Source organism: Coregonus clupeaformis, unplaced genomic scaffold (genome assembly GCF_020615455.1).
Source record: "Coregonus clupeaformis isolate EN_2021a unplaced genomic scaffold, ASM2061545v1 scaf0112, whole genome shotgun sequence".
In the NCBI taxonomy this organism is placed as follows: domain Eukaryota; kingdom Metazoa; phylum Chordata; class Actinopteri; order Salmoniformes; family Salmonidae; genus Coregonus; species Coregonus clupeaformis.
This window is the reverse complement of record NW_025533567.1, coordinates 416000-434002: the sequence shown is the minus strand read 5'-3', so window position 1 is coordinate 434002 and position 18003 is coordinate 416000. Positions and strand designations below refer to the sequence as shown.

General features: G+C 42.7%; 2 protein-coding genes across 5 annotated transcripts in view; both read left to right on the top strand.

The window, feature by feature from the left end:
- The first annotated feature begins 884 nt into the window (after positions 1 to 884).
- LOC121568912 (mediator of RNA polymerase II transcription subunit 25) overlaps positions 885 to 18003 on the top strand; it is a 68984-nt gene continuing 51865 nt past the window's right edge. Inside the window, exon 1 of the mRNA XM_041879387.2 lies at positions 885 to 945. The gene's annotated coding sequence lies outside the window, so the exon portion shown is untranslated. The remainder of the gene's footprint in view (positions 946 to 18003) is intronic.
- LOC121568934 (mediator of RNA polymerase II transcription subunit 25-like) lies at positions 1426 to 13481 on the top strand. 4 transcript variants are annotated; one of them, XM_041879424.2, is made up of 13 exons: positions 1565 to 1790; positions 1933 to 2076; positions 2191 to 2318; positions 2458 to 2533; positions 3641 to 3726; positions 3850 to 3908; positions 3999 to 4106; positions 4493 to 4666; positions 7250 to 7363; positions 7540 to 7611; positions 10567 to 10716; positions 10946 to 11066; positions 13252 to 13481. In XM_041879424.2, exons 6-11 carry the CDS (start codon positions 3852 to 3854, stop codon positions 10708 to 10710), a joined length of 669 nt encoding a protein of 222 aa, XP_041735358.2. In that variant the 5' UTR covers positions 1565 to 1790; positions 1933 to 2076; positions 2191 to 2318; positions 2458 to 2533; positions 3641 to 3726; positions 3850 to 3851; the 3' UTR covers positions 10711 to 10716; positions 10946 to 11066; positions 13252 to 13481. The 4 variants fall into 4 exon arrangements, with proteins under 4 accessions (XP_041735359.2, XP_041735357.2, XP_041735356.2 ...); XM_041879425.2 differs by lacking the exons at positions 4493 to 4666; positions 7250 to 7363; positions 7540 to 7611; ... (1 more) ...; positions 10946 to 11066; positions 13252 to 13481 and having other exon boundaries at positions 1426 to 1790; positions 3644 to 3726; positions 3850 to 4091; XM_041879423.2 differs by lacking the exons at positions 3641 to 3726; positions 3850 to 3908; positions 3999 to 4106; ... (4 more) ...; positions 10946 to 11066; positions 13252 to 13481 and adding an exon at positions 2833 to 3528 and having other exon boundaries at positions 1426 to 1790; positions 2485 to 2533.

Below are 18003 nucleotides of genomic sequence, written 5' to 3'. Positions count from 1 at the left end.
GCTCACAGTGCCACAGGGGTATAGATTATATTGTTGGACCGAGAGAAACACCAGCACCGTTGTGCCCCGATCACAGGTTCGCTCATGGCACATTGTGCTGATTTAACAGCAGGTTAGCTCGCTGAAGGACTCACCAGTAATTATGTGCTTGTTTCAGCACAGAGGATAGGAGGTAATAGAGACATGTCTTGGTTATATAAAGGTTACGATGGCAAGGGGGTTAGGCAGTACCTGTAGGCCTATTTATCAACCTATGTAAACGTATAGGACTTATAGGTTTATGCTTGATGTACTGGATACATGGACAAGGGGGGCTATAATCACTGATCCATGTATCACTTCCTTGCCTGTTTCTCAAAATCATGCAGCTCACCGCATTCAAGGCCTAGTCATTTTCTAAGACTGTCAGACTGTGCTGACCTCTGGTGTAACAACACGGTATGGCATATATGGCAAATAAATAATATAACATGTCATATATATATTATATATCTCTATAATTTCACTATAAATGTCATCAATTTGGTATAAATGATAGGACTGTCACTGACTGCCAGGATTGCCAGTAACAATTGGTAGAGCATGGCGCATGTAACGCCAGGGTAGTGGGTTCGATCCCCGGGACCACCCATACGTAAAAATGTATGCACACATGACTGTAAGTCGCTTTGGCTAAAAGCGTCTGCTAAATGGCATATATTATAATGGCAGCCATAGAGATGTCAATCTGTTGATTGAGCATCCCTTGAGTCTCATTTTCAAGCCCAACCAGGCCTGAAATGTCGATAACAGAACGTTTGCCTATTGGTTTGTTTTCGGCACGGCCTACTTTGTGTGTCAAAGTAACAATGGTTTTGTTTTACTTACTGTACAATTTAATTTAATTTCAAAGTATTTGGCCTCGTCTAACACACAATTATTTGTCTGACGGCTAAATACCGCCAGGTGACTAGCCATGTAGCTAGCCGAATGCAATGTTAATGAATGATTTGCTGATGATGGAAATACTTTGGCTAGCATTGGCTTGTGGCTAAGTTACCTCGCTAATGCTATAATGTCTACATGCCCACGATTAATGGGATTTCTACGTCGCTTACTAAAGCTTTGATATTACTGTCTGTTAAAATGTTTAATATGTTAACCACATTAACGTTAGCTGGATAACTGTATACAGTGAATGTAAGAGTTGCTGGTCATAGAAGTACAAAAGTTAGCGGTAGCTAAACTAACGTTAGCTTAGTGGTTGGCTGACTGGGGTGTATTCATTACGCCGATTCTACCGTTTACTCCAGACGTAATGAATACACCCCTGACACACACGTGACTTTAGGATGCTTTGACAGAGCATAATCAGTAGCCGTATAATCAACACACTATGTAATTATCTTTTAACGTATATATGTACATTGTTTTTTGGGAAAGTATCCTGGTCACGCCACCAATATAACTGTGTTAAGAGTCAAAGGGAGGGGAAACCCCGCCTAGAGAGATACCACTTGGTCTTTGGAAGCAAATAGTGGGGTGGAACTAAAAGACGTGAGCATTTACATAAAGAGGAGTGACTATGTATGTTGTGTAAGAATGAAACTATATAAAATGAGAGCTCCGAGTCAGGATGGACCAGCTCGGCTTGTTACTTTATTACAAAGTCTATACTGAATTCACAAGCTCCGGTGTCTGAGAGATATTTTAGAGAAGTATTTCCACGACAGCTGCTATGGAACTCTCCGCCATACCTGCTCCGTGCCGTGGAGAGTGTCAGCTACACGGGCTGCACCGCAGACAATCTGGTAAAGATCATCAGAGACGTAACATAGCACTACTATCAGATAGCCTGTATAGACAACCCGCTGGGCCATTTTGGGGAGTGATCTGACTTGTACTTATTAATGGATGCTGATAGCTCATAATAACCTTGTACCTCTTCCTCAGAGAGGGATTCATTTTTCTGTGGTGTCGCCACGTTACGGGCACTGTTCGACTGGGCGTCGCCAGTCGGGGGACCAGTCGACCCCCACCCAGACTACAACCAAGACCCCTTCCACATGATCCTGGTCAGGGGTATCTCACTTCCTGGTGAGGAGCAGCGCCATAAAGACTCTGCTGATTCATACACATCAGGATTGACAGAGAACAGAATGATACAAGTCAGTATCGGCCCATCTAATTCTAAAATGTTTCTTTCTCCAGTGTCGTCAGGGGGAGGATCGGGCCCTCTCAAACCAGTCCTTCCCCCTCAACCCCTGCCTGTCAGTCAGCCACCTCTTGGTCCCGCCTCGCAGGCTCTTCCACCAATAAGCAAGGCCCATCCATATCAGGTACTGAAGATATGTTTTCACTTGGCAGCTTTTATAATAATAATAATAATTTTATCAGCCCATACAGCATGTATAACATTGGATTGACAGGGTCTTAGCTGACACAGTGTTCTCTCTCCCTCTCTTGCTGCCCTGTCAGCCCCCACCTTCCCTTAACGCGGCCCAGGCAGCTGCACAGATGGCTGTAGAGGCAGCCAACAACCAGAAGAGTCGCTGTGAGTACCAATAGCCTGCATTTTTCTATCCTCTGTCGACAGTATGGTTGACCAACGGCCCAGTTTGATTGTTAGTCTATTACAGGAGTGTTCAACTCTTACCCTACGAGGTCCAGAGCCTGCTGGTTTTCTGTTCTACCTGATAATTAAATGCACCCACCTGGTGTCCCAGGTCAAAATCAGTCCCTGGTAAGAATGGGGGAAGAAAAACCCAGTGGAACTGGCTTCTAGGTCCAGAGTTGGATATGAGGGGTCTATTATGTCTGTTACCTTGTCTTTTTTTGGCATCCCCCATCCAGTCCCAGGCCTGGTCAATCCTGGTCCCCCATTCAGCGGTCAGTCAACTCTTCCATCTGTAGCAGGAGTAAAGTTGGCTCCCTCCAGTCAGCCCAGCCTATCCACAGTCACCACAGTTTCCACACCCATGTTGCCTCAGCAACAAGCCCCTCCCCTGAAGCCCTATCACACAACAATGGGCAGCAAGCCTACACACTGTAACCAACACACAGTTAGACAATGGAGCGTCACCACAAAATCACCAAACACATCGACAATAGACATAGTATTGCCACAGGTCACTAAAGTGCATCTGAACTCACGTATCAATAGATGGAGCATTCAGGTTAGATTTGTATGTCTTGTTATGTTCAGGTCAGGATATTGCTGGATCCATATCTTAGTCTCCCCTAATTCACAAGAGTCCTCCCAAATAATGTACAGTACACATATAAAGAACCTATACATCTGGTCTTTAATCCCAACACAATGCAGTAGCAATTGTCAACAGGGACTCCAGCAGAGCTGAACAATCTGGGATTGATTAACTATTGATCCACTATGGATCCCCTGAAGATGAACGCTGCTGCTTATTTTCCCGTAGGATCGGCACCATCGATCCTCTTCACAATGTTCCACTGGCAGCACTATTTGGCATGTTGTGTCATTTCTAACATGGAGGTTTTTAATCAAACGGTGTCCCTGGGTGTAGGACCGAAGCCCCCTGGTCACTCTGTATGCTAACTTCCAAACCTCTCCTTCCATTTCTCCAAACATTCCTCTACTCCATCCCTACCTCCCCCCCCACCCTCTCTCCATCCATCACTTCAGAAGCCCAAAGCCTCGTCTATGGATTCCAATACCAAACTCACGCGCTCCCTGCCCTGCCAGGTGCAAGTCAACCAAGGAGAGAACCTGTGAGTGTTTCACTGCAACTATCTTTGATATCATGCCAGTGTCAGCTGCACTGATTGGTCATTGTATGTATTGCTATATGTATGGAGAGTTCTGATTGGTTTGTTCCCTGTTCTTCATGACAGAAATGCAGAACAAGTGGCCACAGAAGCTCATCATGCAATTGATCCCACAAAAGCTACTGGTGACAGATCCCTCTCTGCGTGTGTGTTCAGAAATTACTCGATGACATTGAGAATACAGACTTCTATATTAAATATTTCTCCCACTCCAGACAACACTTGGTCCACTCCTCAGAAACTCTCAAATGGTTCAGTTTCTCTTCACCAACAAAGATTTGGAGTCACTAAAAGGTCTTTATCATATCATGGCCAATGGATTTGTAAGTACAGCTCTTCTGCTTCACATTCTCTATTTTTGCTGCCATCTGTCCCGATCCTTTTCCATGTTAATGTTCAGTGCAGTGGAGTCTCAACAATAGACATCAGCAGTTCCCTCCATTGTGCACTAGATGGACTAGGCAGATATAAATAGGCTACAGTTACACTCTGAAAACACTAGAGGGGGCACCATGTTGCTCATCATTTAGTAAACAGCTACAGAGATTTTCAACACCGTCGGGCGTCATAGAAAAACTGCATGCAGCCTGTGAGATTTACCCAGGTCTGATTGAATTCAGGTCAGGTTGACTGGCTTTGTATCACATGAACTATGACGAGGGCTGTGACAGACAGACAGTGCTGACCTCTGACCGCCCTCTGGCTGCAGGCGGGGTGCGTCCACTTCCCCCACAGCGCCCCCTGTGAGGTGCGGGTGCTCATGCTGCTCTACTCCTCCAAGAAGAGGATTTTCATGGGCCTCATCCCCAACGACCAGAGCGGCTTCGTCAACGGCATCCGACAGGTCATCACCAACCACAAACAGGTCCAGCAGCACCGCTCGGTGAGTTAGGAGGGAATAAAGGGATTAAACCTGGAGAAAAGGGGGTAGTATTCGCGCTAGTGACTGGAGCTATACTAGGCCAGCACAGTGGAAGGGCTTCCCAAGAGCAGTCTTGGGCCAATGAGGTGGTCAATTGCTGAAAATGGTTTCCAGTTTGAGAGCACCACCCCTTGTCGTGTAAGGAATATCATGTACATGTCTGGTTTGATCTCGATTACAGCAAACACAATTCTAACAACCCTTAGGATAGAGTGTTGTCTATCTGTTTTCCTTCAGGTAAACATTTAGCGTGCTGATTTTTTGTGACAGAGAAACGGAATGCCTCAGTTACAAATCCAACCTACCTGTGGTCTACATGACTTCATTATATCCTCACAGCCTTTCTGCTCCCATTATAGTTGATGCCGCCTGTCTACTCATGCTGCTAAATTTATGTGAAAAACATGTTAGACCGTGTGTAGTTACAGAGACATTAAATTATGATGAAGATGTTTTTTTTTGCCTTGTGTCCCATTACATATTCAAAGCTGCATCGCTAATGGAGACTTGCTATGGCAATCTCAACACAATTACATTTCAATAATTTGATCGTTGTTTGGGGTATTTTTTTTCCAGACGAGGCTCTGGAATAGTGTTACTGGTGATTTTAGATATGATTTTATAACCATGAAAGACCAAATTGAATATTTTCCCAGAACCATACAGATGACTTGATGTTAATGGTCCAATGCAGCTGTTTTTATCTCAATATAAAAAAAAATCTGGGTAACAATTAAGTACCTTACTGTAATTGTATTCAATTATAATTATGGATGGGGGTTTGAAATAATTTCACTATTCGAATAGTATCATGAGTTTTTGTCAGATATCTGGATATGCTAAATACATGTGGGTTTTAAACTTTAACCTGAGCACTGCTGCCTGAGGGAGAGAGGCTGGCGCTCTATTGCTGCAGCTGCGGAGCAGGCAGGGTATGTGAGATGGGAGCGAGCAGACGGAGGGAATGAGAGAGACACAGTAGCCACTAGCCACAGCCAAGACTAGCTAACTTGTAGCATCCACAATGTTATTTATCATCCCATATAACGGTGCCTGTCTTGACTGGAGTAGCCTAGAGAAGCTAGCTCGATTAGCTAGCCAGCTATAGTTAGCTAGGCTAATTGAGGCTACATGCTGCGCTTTCTCCCCAACCCCATTCAGATAAAACAATGACCTACCTGTTGGTTGCTTGTTGTAGCCTACCCCTTCTCATTTCAGGAACTTTTAATTACTTAATTTTATTCCATCTTGCATTGTATTTCTACTTGGGGGAAGCACGTCAACTACATTTTAAAGTTTGTTTTATTGAAAATGTGTTTGAATAAATTAATAATTTGAGATGTCACATGGATATTTTAATTTAGAAAAGGTTTTTTCAGTGTTAAAATAGGCATATAATTAAAATCAGTACTCACAAGTATTTGAATACAAACGTCCATATGCACATCCCTATTTTAAAATGGTCAAAAATAGCTTCTTAGCAAAGAGCATTTTCTTAAGCTGTCTGAGTGGGAGGGGGAAACTGAAAACTAGCTGTTATTGGAGAGGTTTGGAACTCTCTCTTATTGGTCTATTAACTAATTTGCCTCCTGGTGATGTTACCAGGCAGGCCAAAACTCCCTCCCACCAAAACAGGCTAATATTTCAGATGGTATTTTCAAACAGGTCTTACACTAAAATAGCATTACTCCAACCTCAGTGTGTAAAACACAGGAAAATGACGCTTTGACTGCACTGGGCCTTTAATGTGTGCTCTGGGTGTTTTTAGGCAGGCTGCTGGGTTAAATAGGAAGTCCACAGGGAAGAGAGAGGAGAAAATAGAGGAGAGGAGATGGACAGCTTTTATCCTCTGAGAGACTACAGATCCTAGATCAGGGGTGTCAAACTAATTTTCCCCACGGGCCACATTCGGTCTTCACCGAGGTCTGGAGGGCCGCACTTCAAATGGGTTATATTTCCTCTCCCACAAAATTTGCAAAAATAGTCCTCCATCCATCACTTTTTGAATTTTCTATGCTGCCTGACTGTCTAGCTTTCGTTTCGATGACTGTTAGCAAACTGAACAGAGTGAAGAGACTATTAATGTAGGTAAATTATAATTTCTACACAGTTGCGATTTGGTTTTAGTCATTTCAATGTCGATTGAGATTGGTTTTCCCCTGAAAAAAACACGCTGGCCTTGGGTTTGACACATGTCGTAGATCAGGGTTCTTCAATTCTGGTCCTGGAGGGCCGAAACACGTCTGTTTTTTATTTCTACCTGGTAGTTAATTGCACTCACCTGGTGTCCCAGGTCTGAATTAGCCCCTGATTAGAAGGAGAGGATGAAAAACAGAGGTGTTTCGGTCCTCCAGGACAGGAATCGAAGAACCCTGTCGTAGATGGTGGTGTTGTCTCATCCAGTGCGAGGATTAGACAGGTTAGGATAGGCAGGAATTCCATTATAAGAGATATACTGGACATATGTGTCACAGTTAATAGGGATGTTGGTTACACATGTAAACATTACACTAGAAAAGTAACGTTGTTGGTTCTCTTCTCCAGTTGGGTTCAGGAGGGCCGATGCCAGGGCCGCCTGGCCAGGTTCAACCCAATCAGAACTTCCTCAACCGGCCGCAGGGGCCCATCCCTGTCTCCCATGGCAACGTGCAGCAGCAGGTACTGTGATTAATCCTGTGGTGTCTCAGCTTGTGCACTCCTCCTCTCCCTTCTCCCCTCACATGCTCCTCCTGTCTGCATCTCCTGTTTCTATTGTCTCGCAATGACTGCATGTCCCGCAATGACTTTCCTCTCCTTCTGCTCTTCCTCCTCTTCTCTCTCTCTCCCCTGTTCAGTCTGTGGTGGTGGGCATGCCCTCTGTTAGTCAGGTCACTCTGATGGAGGAACAGCAGAGACAGGCCAACCTGGTGAGACTCACACACATATACACAAAAACTCTCACCCAAAATACACAAAAAAATGCACTGAAATTTACCAGCCACAAACTCTCACTGTGGTCGTTTAGGCACCAGCCTGGTTGGTGAGCAGCTCCTCTCCACTCTGCATCTGTTGGCTACTCTCTCACACTGTCTCAATGGGTGCTCACTTCTACCAATGTAGCCTGCCCAGCATGTTCTGGGTTCAGAGAGTTACATTGTTACATTCGGCCTGTGTCTCTTTTTAAAATGAACCCGGTACACCATTCCACTGAATCATATGTACAGTACCTTCAGAAATTATTCATAGCCTTTGGCTTATTTCACATTGTGTTGTTACAGCCTGAATTCAAAATGGATTAAATATACTTTTTTTCTCACCCATCTACACACAATACCCCATAATGACAAAGTGAAAACATGTTTAGAAATGTTTGCAAATGTATTGAAAATGAAATACATAAATATCTCATTAACCTAAGTATTCACACCCCTGAGTGAATACTTTGTAGAAGCACCTTTGGCAGCGATTACAGCTGTGAGTCTTTCTGGGTAAGTCTCTAAAAGCTTTGCACACCTGGATTGTACTATATTTGCCCATTATTCTTCTTTGAATTATTTAAGTTATGTCAAGTTGATTGTTGATCATTGCTAGACAGCCATTTTCAAGTCTTGCCATAGATTTTCAAGACAATTTAAGTCAAACTGTAACTAGGCCACTCAGGAACATTCAATGTCGTCTTGGTAAGCAACTCCAGTGTAAACTTGGCCTTGTTTTAGGTTATTGCCCTGCTGAAAGATGAATTCCTCTCCCAGTATCTGTTGGAAAGCAGACAACCAGGTTTTCCTTTAGGATTTTGATTGTGCTTATAGCTGTATTCCATTTATTTTTATCCCAAAGAAACTCCCTAGTCCTTGACGATGACAAGCACACCCATAACATGATGCAGCCACCACCATTCTTGAAAATATGAAGAGTGGTATTCAGTCATGTGTTGTGTTGGATTTGCCCCAAACATAACGCTTTGTTTTCAGGACCAAAAAGTTCATTTCTTTGTCACATTTTAAGTGCCTTTGTTGCAAACAGGATGCATGTTTTGGAATATATTCTGTACAGCAGGGTTCCCCAACTGGCTGTGATTTTATTTTAGTGTTCTGACCCCCCCACCCCACCCAAAGTATTTGTATTGTTTTATTGTTGGACATAAAGGACTGTACAAACACCAGCAAATCAGCTCCAAGTGATTTTAATTTAGGAAATCTGTTCCAAAGTATTCCCATGTATAATAGAGAGATATGTGATTGTGTACAAATGTAAGCAAGATTTGAAATGATTATATTTTAGTCAAATATACAGTGGGGAGAACAAGTATTTGATACACTGCCGATTTTGCAGGTTTTCCTACTTACAAAGCATGTAGAGGTCTGTAATTTTTATCATAGGTACACTTCAACTGTGAGAGACGGAATCTCAAACAAAAATCCAGAAAATCACATTGTATGATTTTTAAGTAATTAATTTGCATTTTATTGCATGACATAAGTATTTGATCACCTACCAACCAGTAAGAATTCCGGCTCTCACAGACCTGTTAGTTTTTCTTTAAGAAGCCGTCCTGTTCTCCACTCATTAAGTTCAAGATGACGGTCAATCACCCTTGGTCTGGGGCTCCATGCAAGATCTCACCTCGTGGGGCATCAATGATCACTCATCATCCACGAGTGTGTGGACAGGTGTCTTTTATACAGGTAACGAGTTCAAACAGGTGCAGTTAATACAAGTAATGAGTGGAGAACAGGAGGGCTTCTTAAAGAAAAACTAACAGGTCTGTGAGAGCCGGAATTCTTACTGGTTGGTAGGTGATCAAATACTTATGTCATGCAATAAAATGCAAATTAATTACTTAAAAATCATACAATGTGATTTTCTGGATTTTTGTTTTAGATTCCGTCTCTCACAGTTGAAGTGTACATATGATTACAAATTACAGACCTCTACATGCTTTGTAAGTAGGAAAACCTGCAAAATCGGCAGTGTATCAAATACTTGTTCTCCCCACTGTATATGTTTGGGCTTCTTGCGGTCAATTTGCAGTCTACAAATTATTTGTTATTATGTTCTGGCCCCGTGACCATCCGCTCAAGAAAAAATCAGTCCGCGGCTGAATCTAGTTGATGATCCCTGCTGTACAGGCTTCCATTCTCCTATCACAGCCATCGAACTCTTAACTGTTTTAAAATCACCATTGGCCTCATGGTGAAATCCCTGAGCAGTTTCCTTCCTCTCTGGCAACTGAGTTAGGAAGGACGCCTGTATCTTTGTAGTGACTGGTTGTATTGATACACCATCCAAAGCCTAATTAATAACTTCACCATGCTCAAAGGGATATTCAGCGTCTGTTTTTTTGTTTTGTTTTTTTACACATCTACTAATCGTTGCCCGTCTTTGCGAGGCATTGAAAAACCTCCCTGGTCTTTGTGGTTGAATCTAATTGAGGGACTTTACAGATAATTGTACTGTACGTGTGGGGTACAGAGATGGTCTAGTCATTCATAAATCATGTTAAACACTATTATTGCACACAGTGAGTCCATACAACCTATGTGATTTGTTAAGGACAGTTTTACTCCTGAACTTATTTAGGCTTGCCATAACAAAGGGGTTGAATACTTATTGACTCAAGACTTTTCAGCTTTGAATGTATTAATTTCTACAATATTATACAAACAAAATTACACTGACATGATGGGTTATTGTGTGTAGATCAGTGACACAAAATCTAAATGTAATCCATTTTAAATTCAGGCTGTAACACAACAAAATGTGGAAAAAGTAAAGGGGTGTGAATACTTTTTGAAGGCTCTGTATTTAAAGTCTCACTACTTTAGTCCTCTTATCTCCCCAACCGTCTTCTAAACCTCTTTGACTTTCTGCTTCTCTTCCAGATGACGATGAGAGCAGCCAGCGCAGCTAATCAGCAGCCGCCCGTCACCGGCGCTCCGCCCAACCAGGTCACTCAGGGTGCCATGCTCCGCCTTCCAAACCCAGGAGCCAATCCGCAGCTGTGCAGTCTACTCCCCTGCCAATAGCAGCCAGTAAGAACACAACAGTTAACTCTACCAGTCTTGACCATTATTCATGAAATACATTTGTTGTTGTAGTGCATTCACTTGTAGCCAGGGCTAGACCACTACTGCACACTCTAGAAATGCTTCTAAATATGTAATACTTGTCTCTATTGGTTTATGGTACAGGATATAAGAATGAAGGTCCTAACTACTGTATGATTGATGGTAACCTGGGTGTTGTGTTCCTGTCTCTCAGCAGGGTGGTGTTGGTCACATGCAGAGCATGATGCCTCACCAGGGGCTGGGAGGGCAGCTGGTCCACCCTACTCCAGGAGCGGGCACCCAAATGCAGGCCCAGTGGAGACAGCCCCTGGCAGGTTAGCTACAGCCGTGGACCCCTTCACTCAAATCAAACACTGTAAAGACAGTTTGGAGCTAGACATCAGTGCAAGGATAGGCATTAGAATGCAGTCTTTCATTAGGAAACAATTGTTTCCTAATGATAGATATGTTGTGTGTAAACTGCTACATTCAAAAGGGAGGGTGATCGAACATACAGTCACGTCCATAAGTATTTGGACAGTGACACAATTTGCATCATTTTGGCTCTGTACGCCACCACAATGGATTTGAAAGGAAACAATCAAGATGTGCTTTAAGTGTAGACTTTCATCTTTAATTTAAGGGTTTTGTCAAAATTATTGTATGAACCGTGTAGGAATTACAACCATTCTTATACATAGCCCCCAATTTTAGGGGCTCAAAAGTAATTGGACAAACTAACATAATCATACGTTAAATTGTGAGTTTGAATACTTGGTTGCAAATCCTTTGCAGTCAATGACTGCCTGAAGTCTGGAACCCATATACATCACCAGATGCTGGGTTTCTTCCCAGGTGGTGCTCTGCCTTTACTGCAGCTGTCTTCAGTTCCTGCTTGTTCTTGGGGCGTTTTGCCTTCAGCAAGTGAATGCATGCTCAATTGGATTCAGGTCAGGTGATTGACTTGGCCATTGCAGAACATTCCACTTCTTTGCCTTAAAAAAGTATTGGGTTACTTTCGCAGTATGCTTCAGGTCATTGTCCATCTGCACTGTGAAGCGCCATCCAATGAGTTTTGAAGCATTTGGCTGAATCTGAGCAGATAATATAGCCCTAAACACTTCAGAATTCATCCTACTGCTTTTGTCAGCAGTCATATCATCAATAAATACAAGGGAGCCAGTTCCATTGGCAGCCATACATGCCCACGCCATAACACTACCGCCACCATGCTTCACTGATGAGGTGGTATGCTTCGGATCATGAGCAGTTCCTTCCCTTCTCCATACTCTTCTCTTCCCATCATTCTGGTACAAGTTGATCTTTGTCTCATCTGTCCATAGGATGTTGTTCCAGAACTGTACAGGCTTTTAAGATATTTTTTGACAAACTCTAATCTGGTCTTCCTGTTTTTGAGGTTTACCAATGGTTTACATCTTGTGGTAAACCCTCTGTATTTACTCTGCTGAAGTCTTCTCTTGATTGTTGACTTTGACACAGATACACCTACCTCCTGGAGGGTGTTCTTAATCTGGCCAACTGTTGTGAAGGGGTTTTTCTTCACCAGGGAAATCATTATTCTGTCATCCACCACAGTTGTTTTCCATGGTCTTCCGGGCCTTTTGGTGTTCCTGAACTCACCAGTGCGTGCTTTCTTTTTAAGAATGTACCAAATAGTTGATTTGGCCACACCTAATATTTTTGCTATCACTCTGATGGATTTGTTTAGATTTTTCAGCCTAATGATGGCTTGCTTCACTGGCAGTGACAGCTCTTTGGACTTCATATTGAGGGCTAACAGCAACAGATTGCAAATGCCACACTTGAAATCAACTCTAGACCTTTTATCTGCTTACTTGTAAATGAACTAATGAGGGAATAACACACACCAGGCCATGGAACAGCTGAGCAGCCAATTGTTCAATTACTTTTGGTCCCTTAAAAAGGGGGGACCACATATATAAAGTGCTGTAATTCCTACACCGTTCACCCGATTTGGATGTAAATACCCTCAAATTAAAGCTGAAAGTCTGCACTTTCAGCTCATATTCATTATTTAATTTCAACTCCAATATGCTGTGGTAGACAGCTAAAATAATAATAAATTGGTTAATGTCCAAATATTTATGGACCTGACTGTATCTCTCACATCAGTGCCTATGGTTATCAAACTGAGACTCGGCTATATGGTGTTGACACAAGCAGCGGGATGAATTGAGGATGTTGCAGATTAAGGTGATGCACTCACACAGAGTATCTGCGTATGTGCACGGTGCCCTTCAGTTTGCTGCAACCTGATCACTGCGGGACCAAAACAGCGGAGCAGTTTAGACTCGCACTTCACATTCATGGTTTTTGCTGAAGTCTGCTCGATAACGCTGTTTACTTTGTGCGTCGCTGACTCTACCTGTAACTCAACAGTAGTTAGTCTATAGTTTATTACCACAGTGTTTATGATAATGTCATCAATGCACATGTTGCTGTCCCAGGTTAACTCTCTCCTCTCTCTCCCCCTCTCAGGTCAGATGATGATGGCTGCTGGTCAGAGGGGCCCTGGAGCCCAACCCCCCGGGATGCCCCAGGTGTCCTCCGTCATGGAGGATGAGATTCTCATGGACCTTATTTGAGTTTGCACCCAAAAAGACTACATCCCCCAGCAGCCAGCATTTTCAGTTTCGTCATGGGGGCAGACTGGGAGATGTAGTTTTCCTAGTTTCTACTCTGGCTTTGTTTTCTGTTTTTTTTTTTTTATATCAAAAGAGCAGACAACAGCAGGGAGAATCAGGAGTTTGTACTGTAGAGCTATTGGAGATGATGAGGGGAGGACATGCAAGCACACACTCATGCATATGCAAATGCAAACACATACATCCTGTCACACACCTAATGAAGCCAACCCAATGGGAGGACAGTGTTCATTACACTGTTGTGTGCTTGTATGGAAACCTGTTTCACATTCATTTAATTGTTTATATGAAATGTCTTTTTTTTAATTGAGGTTAAACTTTTTCTGAAGTTGTTTTTTTGAGCTATAGATGACGTTGTTTTATTGAGATGAAATAAAGATGAATTTTGTCAAGGAGCCAACCGATGTGTAGAGTCCTTTTTTAAAAGTGAGTATACACATAGATCCGGGCTCTCCAACCCTGTTCCTGGAGAGATACTGTCCTGTAGGCTTTCACTATAGCCCTAATCTAGCGCACCTGATTCTAATAATTAGCTGGAGCAAAAACCTGCAAGATGGTAGCTCTCCAGGAACAGGGTTGGAGAGCCCTGACGTAGATTGATCTGTACCTGACTGCCTGTTAGCCAACTATTTCTGACAGTAGTCTATCTGAATGTGTGTTTATTAACACTACAGCAGTTTACCTTTACAGTGTGTGAGAATGACTAAAATAGACAGACCGATATATAGTTTGAAGTGTGTTTCTGCCAAATGGTGTCACAGTGTTAATTCTAACTACTCCAATATGTTGTGGAACCATACCGAGGCCTCCTGTGCAAAGTAGTTATAGCAGATAGCCATGTTTTCCCTGGCATAATGCACAATCAGGCTGACCGCATGCGCACATGGCAGTGTACACATATGTGCCCAAAATGAGCTTCACACTGCTAAAAACAACCTAACAACACGTTACAGACACTCTACCCCCCCCTCACTCACTCACACACTCCCTCTATCCCTCTCTTTTACTCTCTCACACACACACACACACACACACTCACACTCTCTCCCTCTCCCACTCTCTTTCTCTCTCTCCCTCGCTCTCTCCCTCTCTCTCCCTCTCCATCCCCTTCTCTCTCCCTCTCCCACTCTCTTTCTCTCTCTACCTACTCAACTTCAAACCCTGAGTATAACCTGTAGAGTAACAACTAAAAAACACAAAGATGCACATTTATCTTCATCAGCTTTCTGTCAGGATTACATGTATTTCACTGGAGGCTGCTTAGGGGAGGACGGCTCATAATAATGGCTGGAATATAGTCAATGGAGTGGTATCAAGCACATGGAAACCATTTATTTGATGTGTTTGATACCATTCCATTGACTCCATTCCAGCCATTATTATGAGCCATCCTCCCCTCAGCAGCCTCCACTGTTGTATTTACATCAGCACACGCTTTTCGATCTAGCAACATAAAGTCCGTTTAGGGAGATCGTCCATTATACCCAGTGAAGCAGTGAGAATATGTGTCTTGCATGATCTGCTATTTGTGACATGTGACAAATGTGTTTTGTTCACCTTCACACACCTGCACCATAAAGCTTGGATAATAAGCCCACCTTTTCAAATACTCAATTTGCGTGCGTCTTGGAGTGTGGCTTTCATTTGCGCAACAAATTTGAGAAGAATAATTATATTGATTGATATAGTTTCCCCAACTTTGAGAAAGTAAACTATTCAGTAGAATAACAAAAGTGTTTAGGACGCTGTTGGTGTATGAATCTATATAGCAATAGTAATTGCGTCGTAATGAGAGGAGTGGGATGTGCATCACCAACGCGCAATAGGGACAATAGTAAACACCTACTTGTCGGATACAGGGAATGCCAAGGAGCATCTACACAACAGAGGTGCAGTACTTAATTGTATAACATAATAAGAAAGACTAGCCTACATATCGAATAAAGTTATGTAAGTTAGTAATCGTGCTGCCTGGCCTGCCTCTGAGACAAGGGCAAAGAATCCTATTCAACCAGACTGTCTCAATCAACGGGAAAAGGTGCATTTGTTGTTGTTGTTTGTTGGAAATTCTCATCCCTTCCAGCCGTGCGCAAGTGTTTATTAGTGGCCTACGCATGCCTGGAGAAACAGACATGTTTCAATTAGATGTCTCTATTCGTATTTAAACGAAATAGTCTACTAGGCCTATGTTTCGTCATGATTTTTCCATCACCCTCTTTCGGTGGTTGTATTTTTCCATCTGGTCATGTAGGATGGACGGGCTCTGTTTACTTAGGTCGGGAAAACACAGCACTATGGTACAAGCGCCGCAAAAGGGTGAATCAATTTGAGAGAGAGAGAGAGAGAGAGGGGGGAGAGAAGACGCTGACTATAGGCTACGCCTCTGCAGTTTAAGGAATATATTAAAAGGTACGATTAATTAAATGGTATCAGAGTATAAGGGACGTTATTCGTGTGTCGCATTTTAAACAAATCCCAGCTTTCATAAAGCAGCGTTGGGGTATGACCAGCCTATTATTTATCTGCTGAATAGTTTTCGCTGTTCCATGATATTTCATTTGCAGTTGTCCTTAGCGAATTAATGCGGTGGTGTCTTTATTTGTGTGTTTGCTTGCGGTTGTGCGCACTTTCGTCTGTGCGTGCACGCAGCGAAGCGCATCAATGTAAACTGATCAATGTTAAGGCTATTGCTTTAATAAGGACCACGTTTCGGAATTGATAGGACAGAATATCAACCATGTTTCTGGAAAGAAACAAGCGGATAGCCTACATTATCGTCCTGAAATGTGAGGGTTTTCGGCTCCTTAATCCATTAATTGTGGCGAGACAATACATTTAATTTGTTGACAGTGCTTACGAATGAAACAGGAAAGTCAAGTGATTCGTGTACTTCATACTTCATTCATAACAAGACGTGCGTGCGTCTCGTTAAATTACCTGTTTGTGACATTGGTGTCATGTCTTTGGCAATTAGCATTGATAAAAATGGATAAATGCAAAGGGAAGTAGCCTAAATAAATGTTATAATTATTGCCTATAATTATAATCATTGTATAGCTATGGCTCGTATTTCACAGTTCTGCTTAGTAGCCTAATGCGTGGCTTATTAAATATGTCCTATTCAATAGGCCTATAGTTCTGAGGAAAAGTTATTAGGCTATACCCACTGGGCACAGACGTCAATTCCATGTTGGTTTCATTGAAATGACGTGAAAACCACGTTGAGTCAACTAGTGTGTGCACAGTGGATACTATTAAAAATATATATATATATTTGCGGTCATCTGTTTCGTGTGGTTATTCTCTCTTGAGAATGATTAGTGTCCCTTAATAGTGTGAATAATGCGGAAGCACCGTGCGCGGCACATGACCGAAGCATGCAGGTTAAACCACTATAACTGTGGCCCACAGATGAGACCCTCTGGCTGAGAACAAGGAGCAGATAGATTAGGGCTGATAAATGAAGATCTACCGCCTCTATCTGCAACACAACGATACGGTTACGAGCGGATTTAAATGCTAATGTGCAGCAGTGTGGTTCGGGTGGGCAGTCTGGCAGAATGAGATTGCTGCCTGGCACGGCAGTCAGTGGGCACCGTTTGATTTCGTGAGTTTATGATAGGGGCTAAGTTATTAATGCGGCGTTAGAGGGCAAAGTTGAGCACTGGGCAAGATTGAGGGTGAAGTGTGTTGTGCGATGGGTAGTTAGGCTAGAAGGGAGGAGAGGAGAGTGCTTTAAAATAGGCCCTTCAAGTACTGGTCCTGGGCCAGTTCTGCCTCTCAGCTGGTGGTGGATGGCTGAAGTTGTAATTCAGCTCCAAGCTGATTTTGGAGCAGTGCTCAGAGGCATTTCTGTTTGAGATATGACTGGGGCAAAACTGCCATTCTTAGAATGAAAGGTTATTTATTCTGAGAATGAAATGTTATTTAATTGTGAATTTGTGGAGTTGGACTTAAGTGTTAAAGAGATGAAATAGAGAGCAATTGACAGAAAAAGTTAATAGACCAATACACAACTTTAGAGATAATATTTTCCACAGGAGACAAAGTAGTGAGCAAAATGAACACTGGTTAAAATAGCTGATTTTTAAAGCATTTTCTACGTGTCTGACTTTATACTCATCTCTGGTTCATTCAATCATCTAAACCTCATCCACCGCTGGTCTTAAACATAGACCCAGTCCCATAAACCAGTCTCACTGCTGTTACATCTGTGGAGGCAGTGGAAATTGTATATCATTTTCTCTTCACTTCTGTTGTTGATTACATCACTTACAACGTTTTTTAATGTTTCCTTTATAGCGGTGTTTAAAGTGCTCAGATCAAACGGTGCCTGTTAGTACATGTGAGGTGGAGCTGTGTGAGTAATCAAAGTGCACATCCCTCTCCTCTCCACTCGCAGGACCAGTACAAGTCACAGTGGCCCTGGGTGGAGGAGAAGAATGTCACTTTAAATATCACATTACAGACAAGGCCTTTTAGCCAAGGGCAGGGTTTAAAAAAGATCAAGACATCTCGTAGCTGTAAAGACAAGGATAAATCTAGCTCTTGAAACACATGCAAATGGTTCTTTCCCTTCCTTCAT

Bases quoted from the DNA above. Each gene is read 5' to 3' on its own strand.
- LOC121568934 (XM_041879422.2), top strand. From the start codon at position 1,718: ATGGAACTCTCCGCCATACCTGCTCCGTGCCGTGGAGAGTGTCAGCTA. The intron at 2,319-2,457 runs GTACTGAAGATA...CTGCCCTGTCAG, and splicing joins GCAAGGCCCATCCATATCAG to CCCCCACCTTCCCTTAACGC. The intron at 2,534-2,832 runs GTGAGTACCAAT...TCCCCCATCCAG, and splicing joins CAACAACCAGAAGAGTCGCT to TCCCAGGCCTGGTCAATCCT.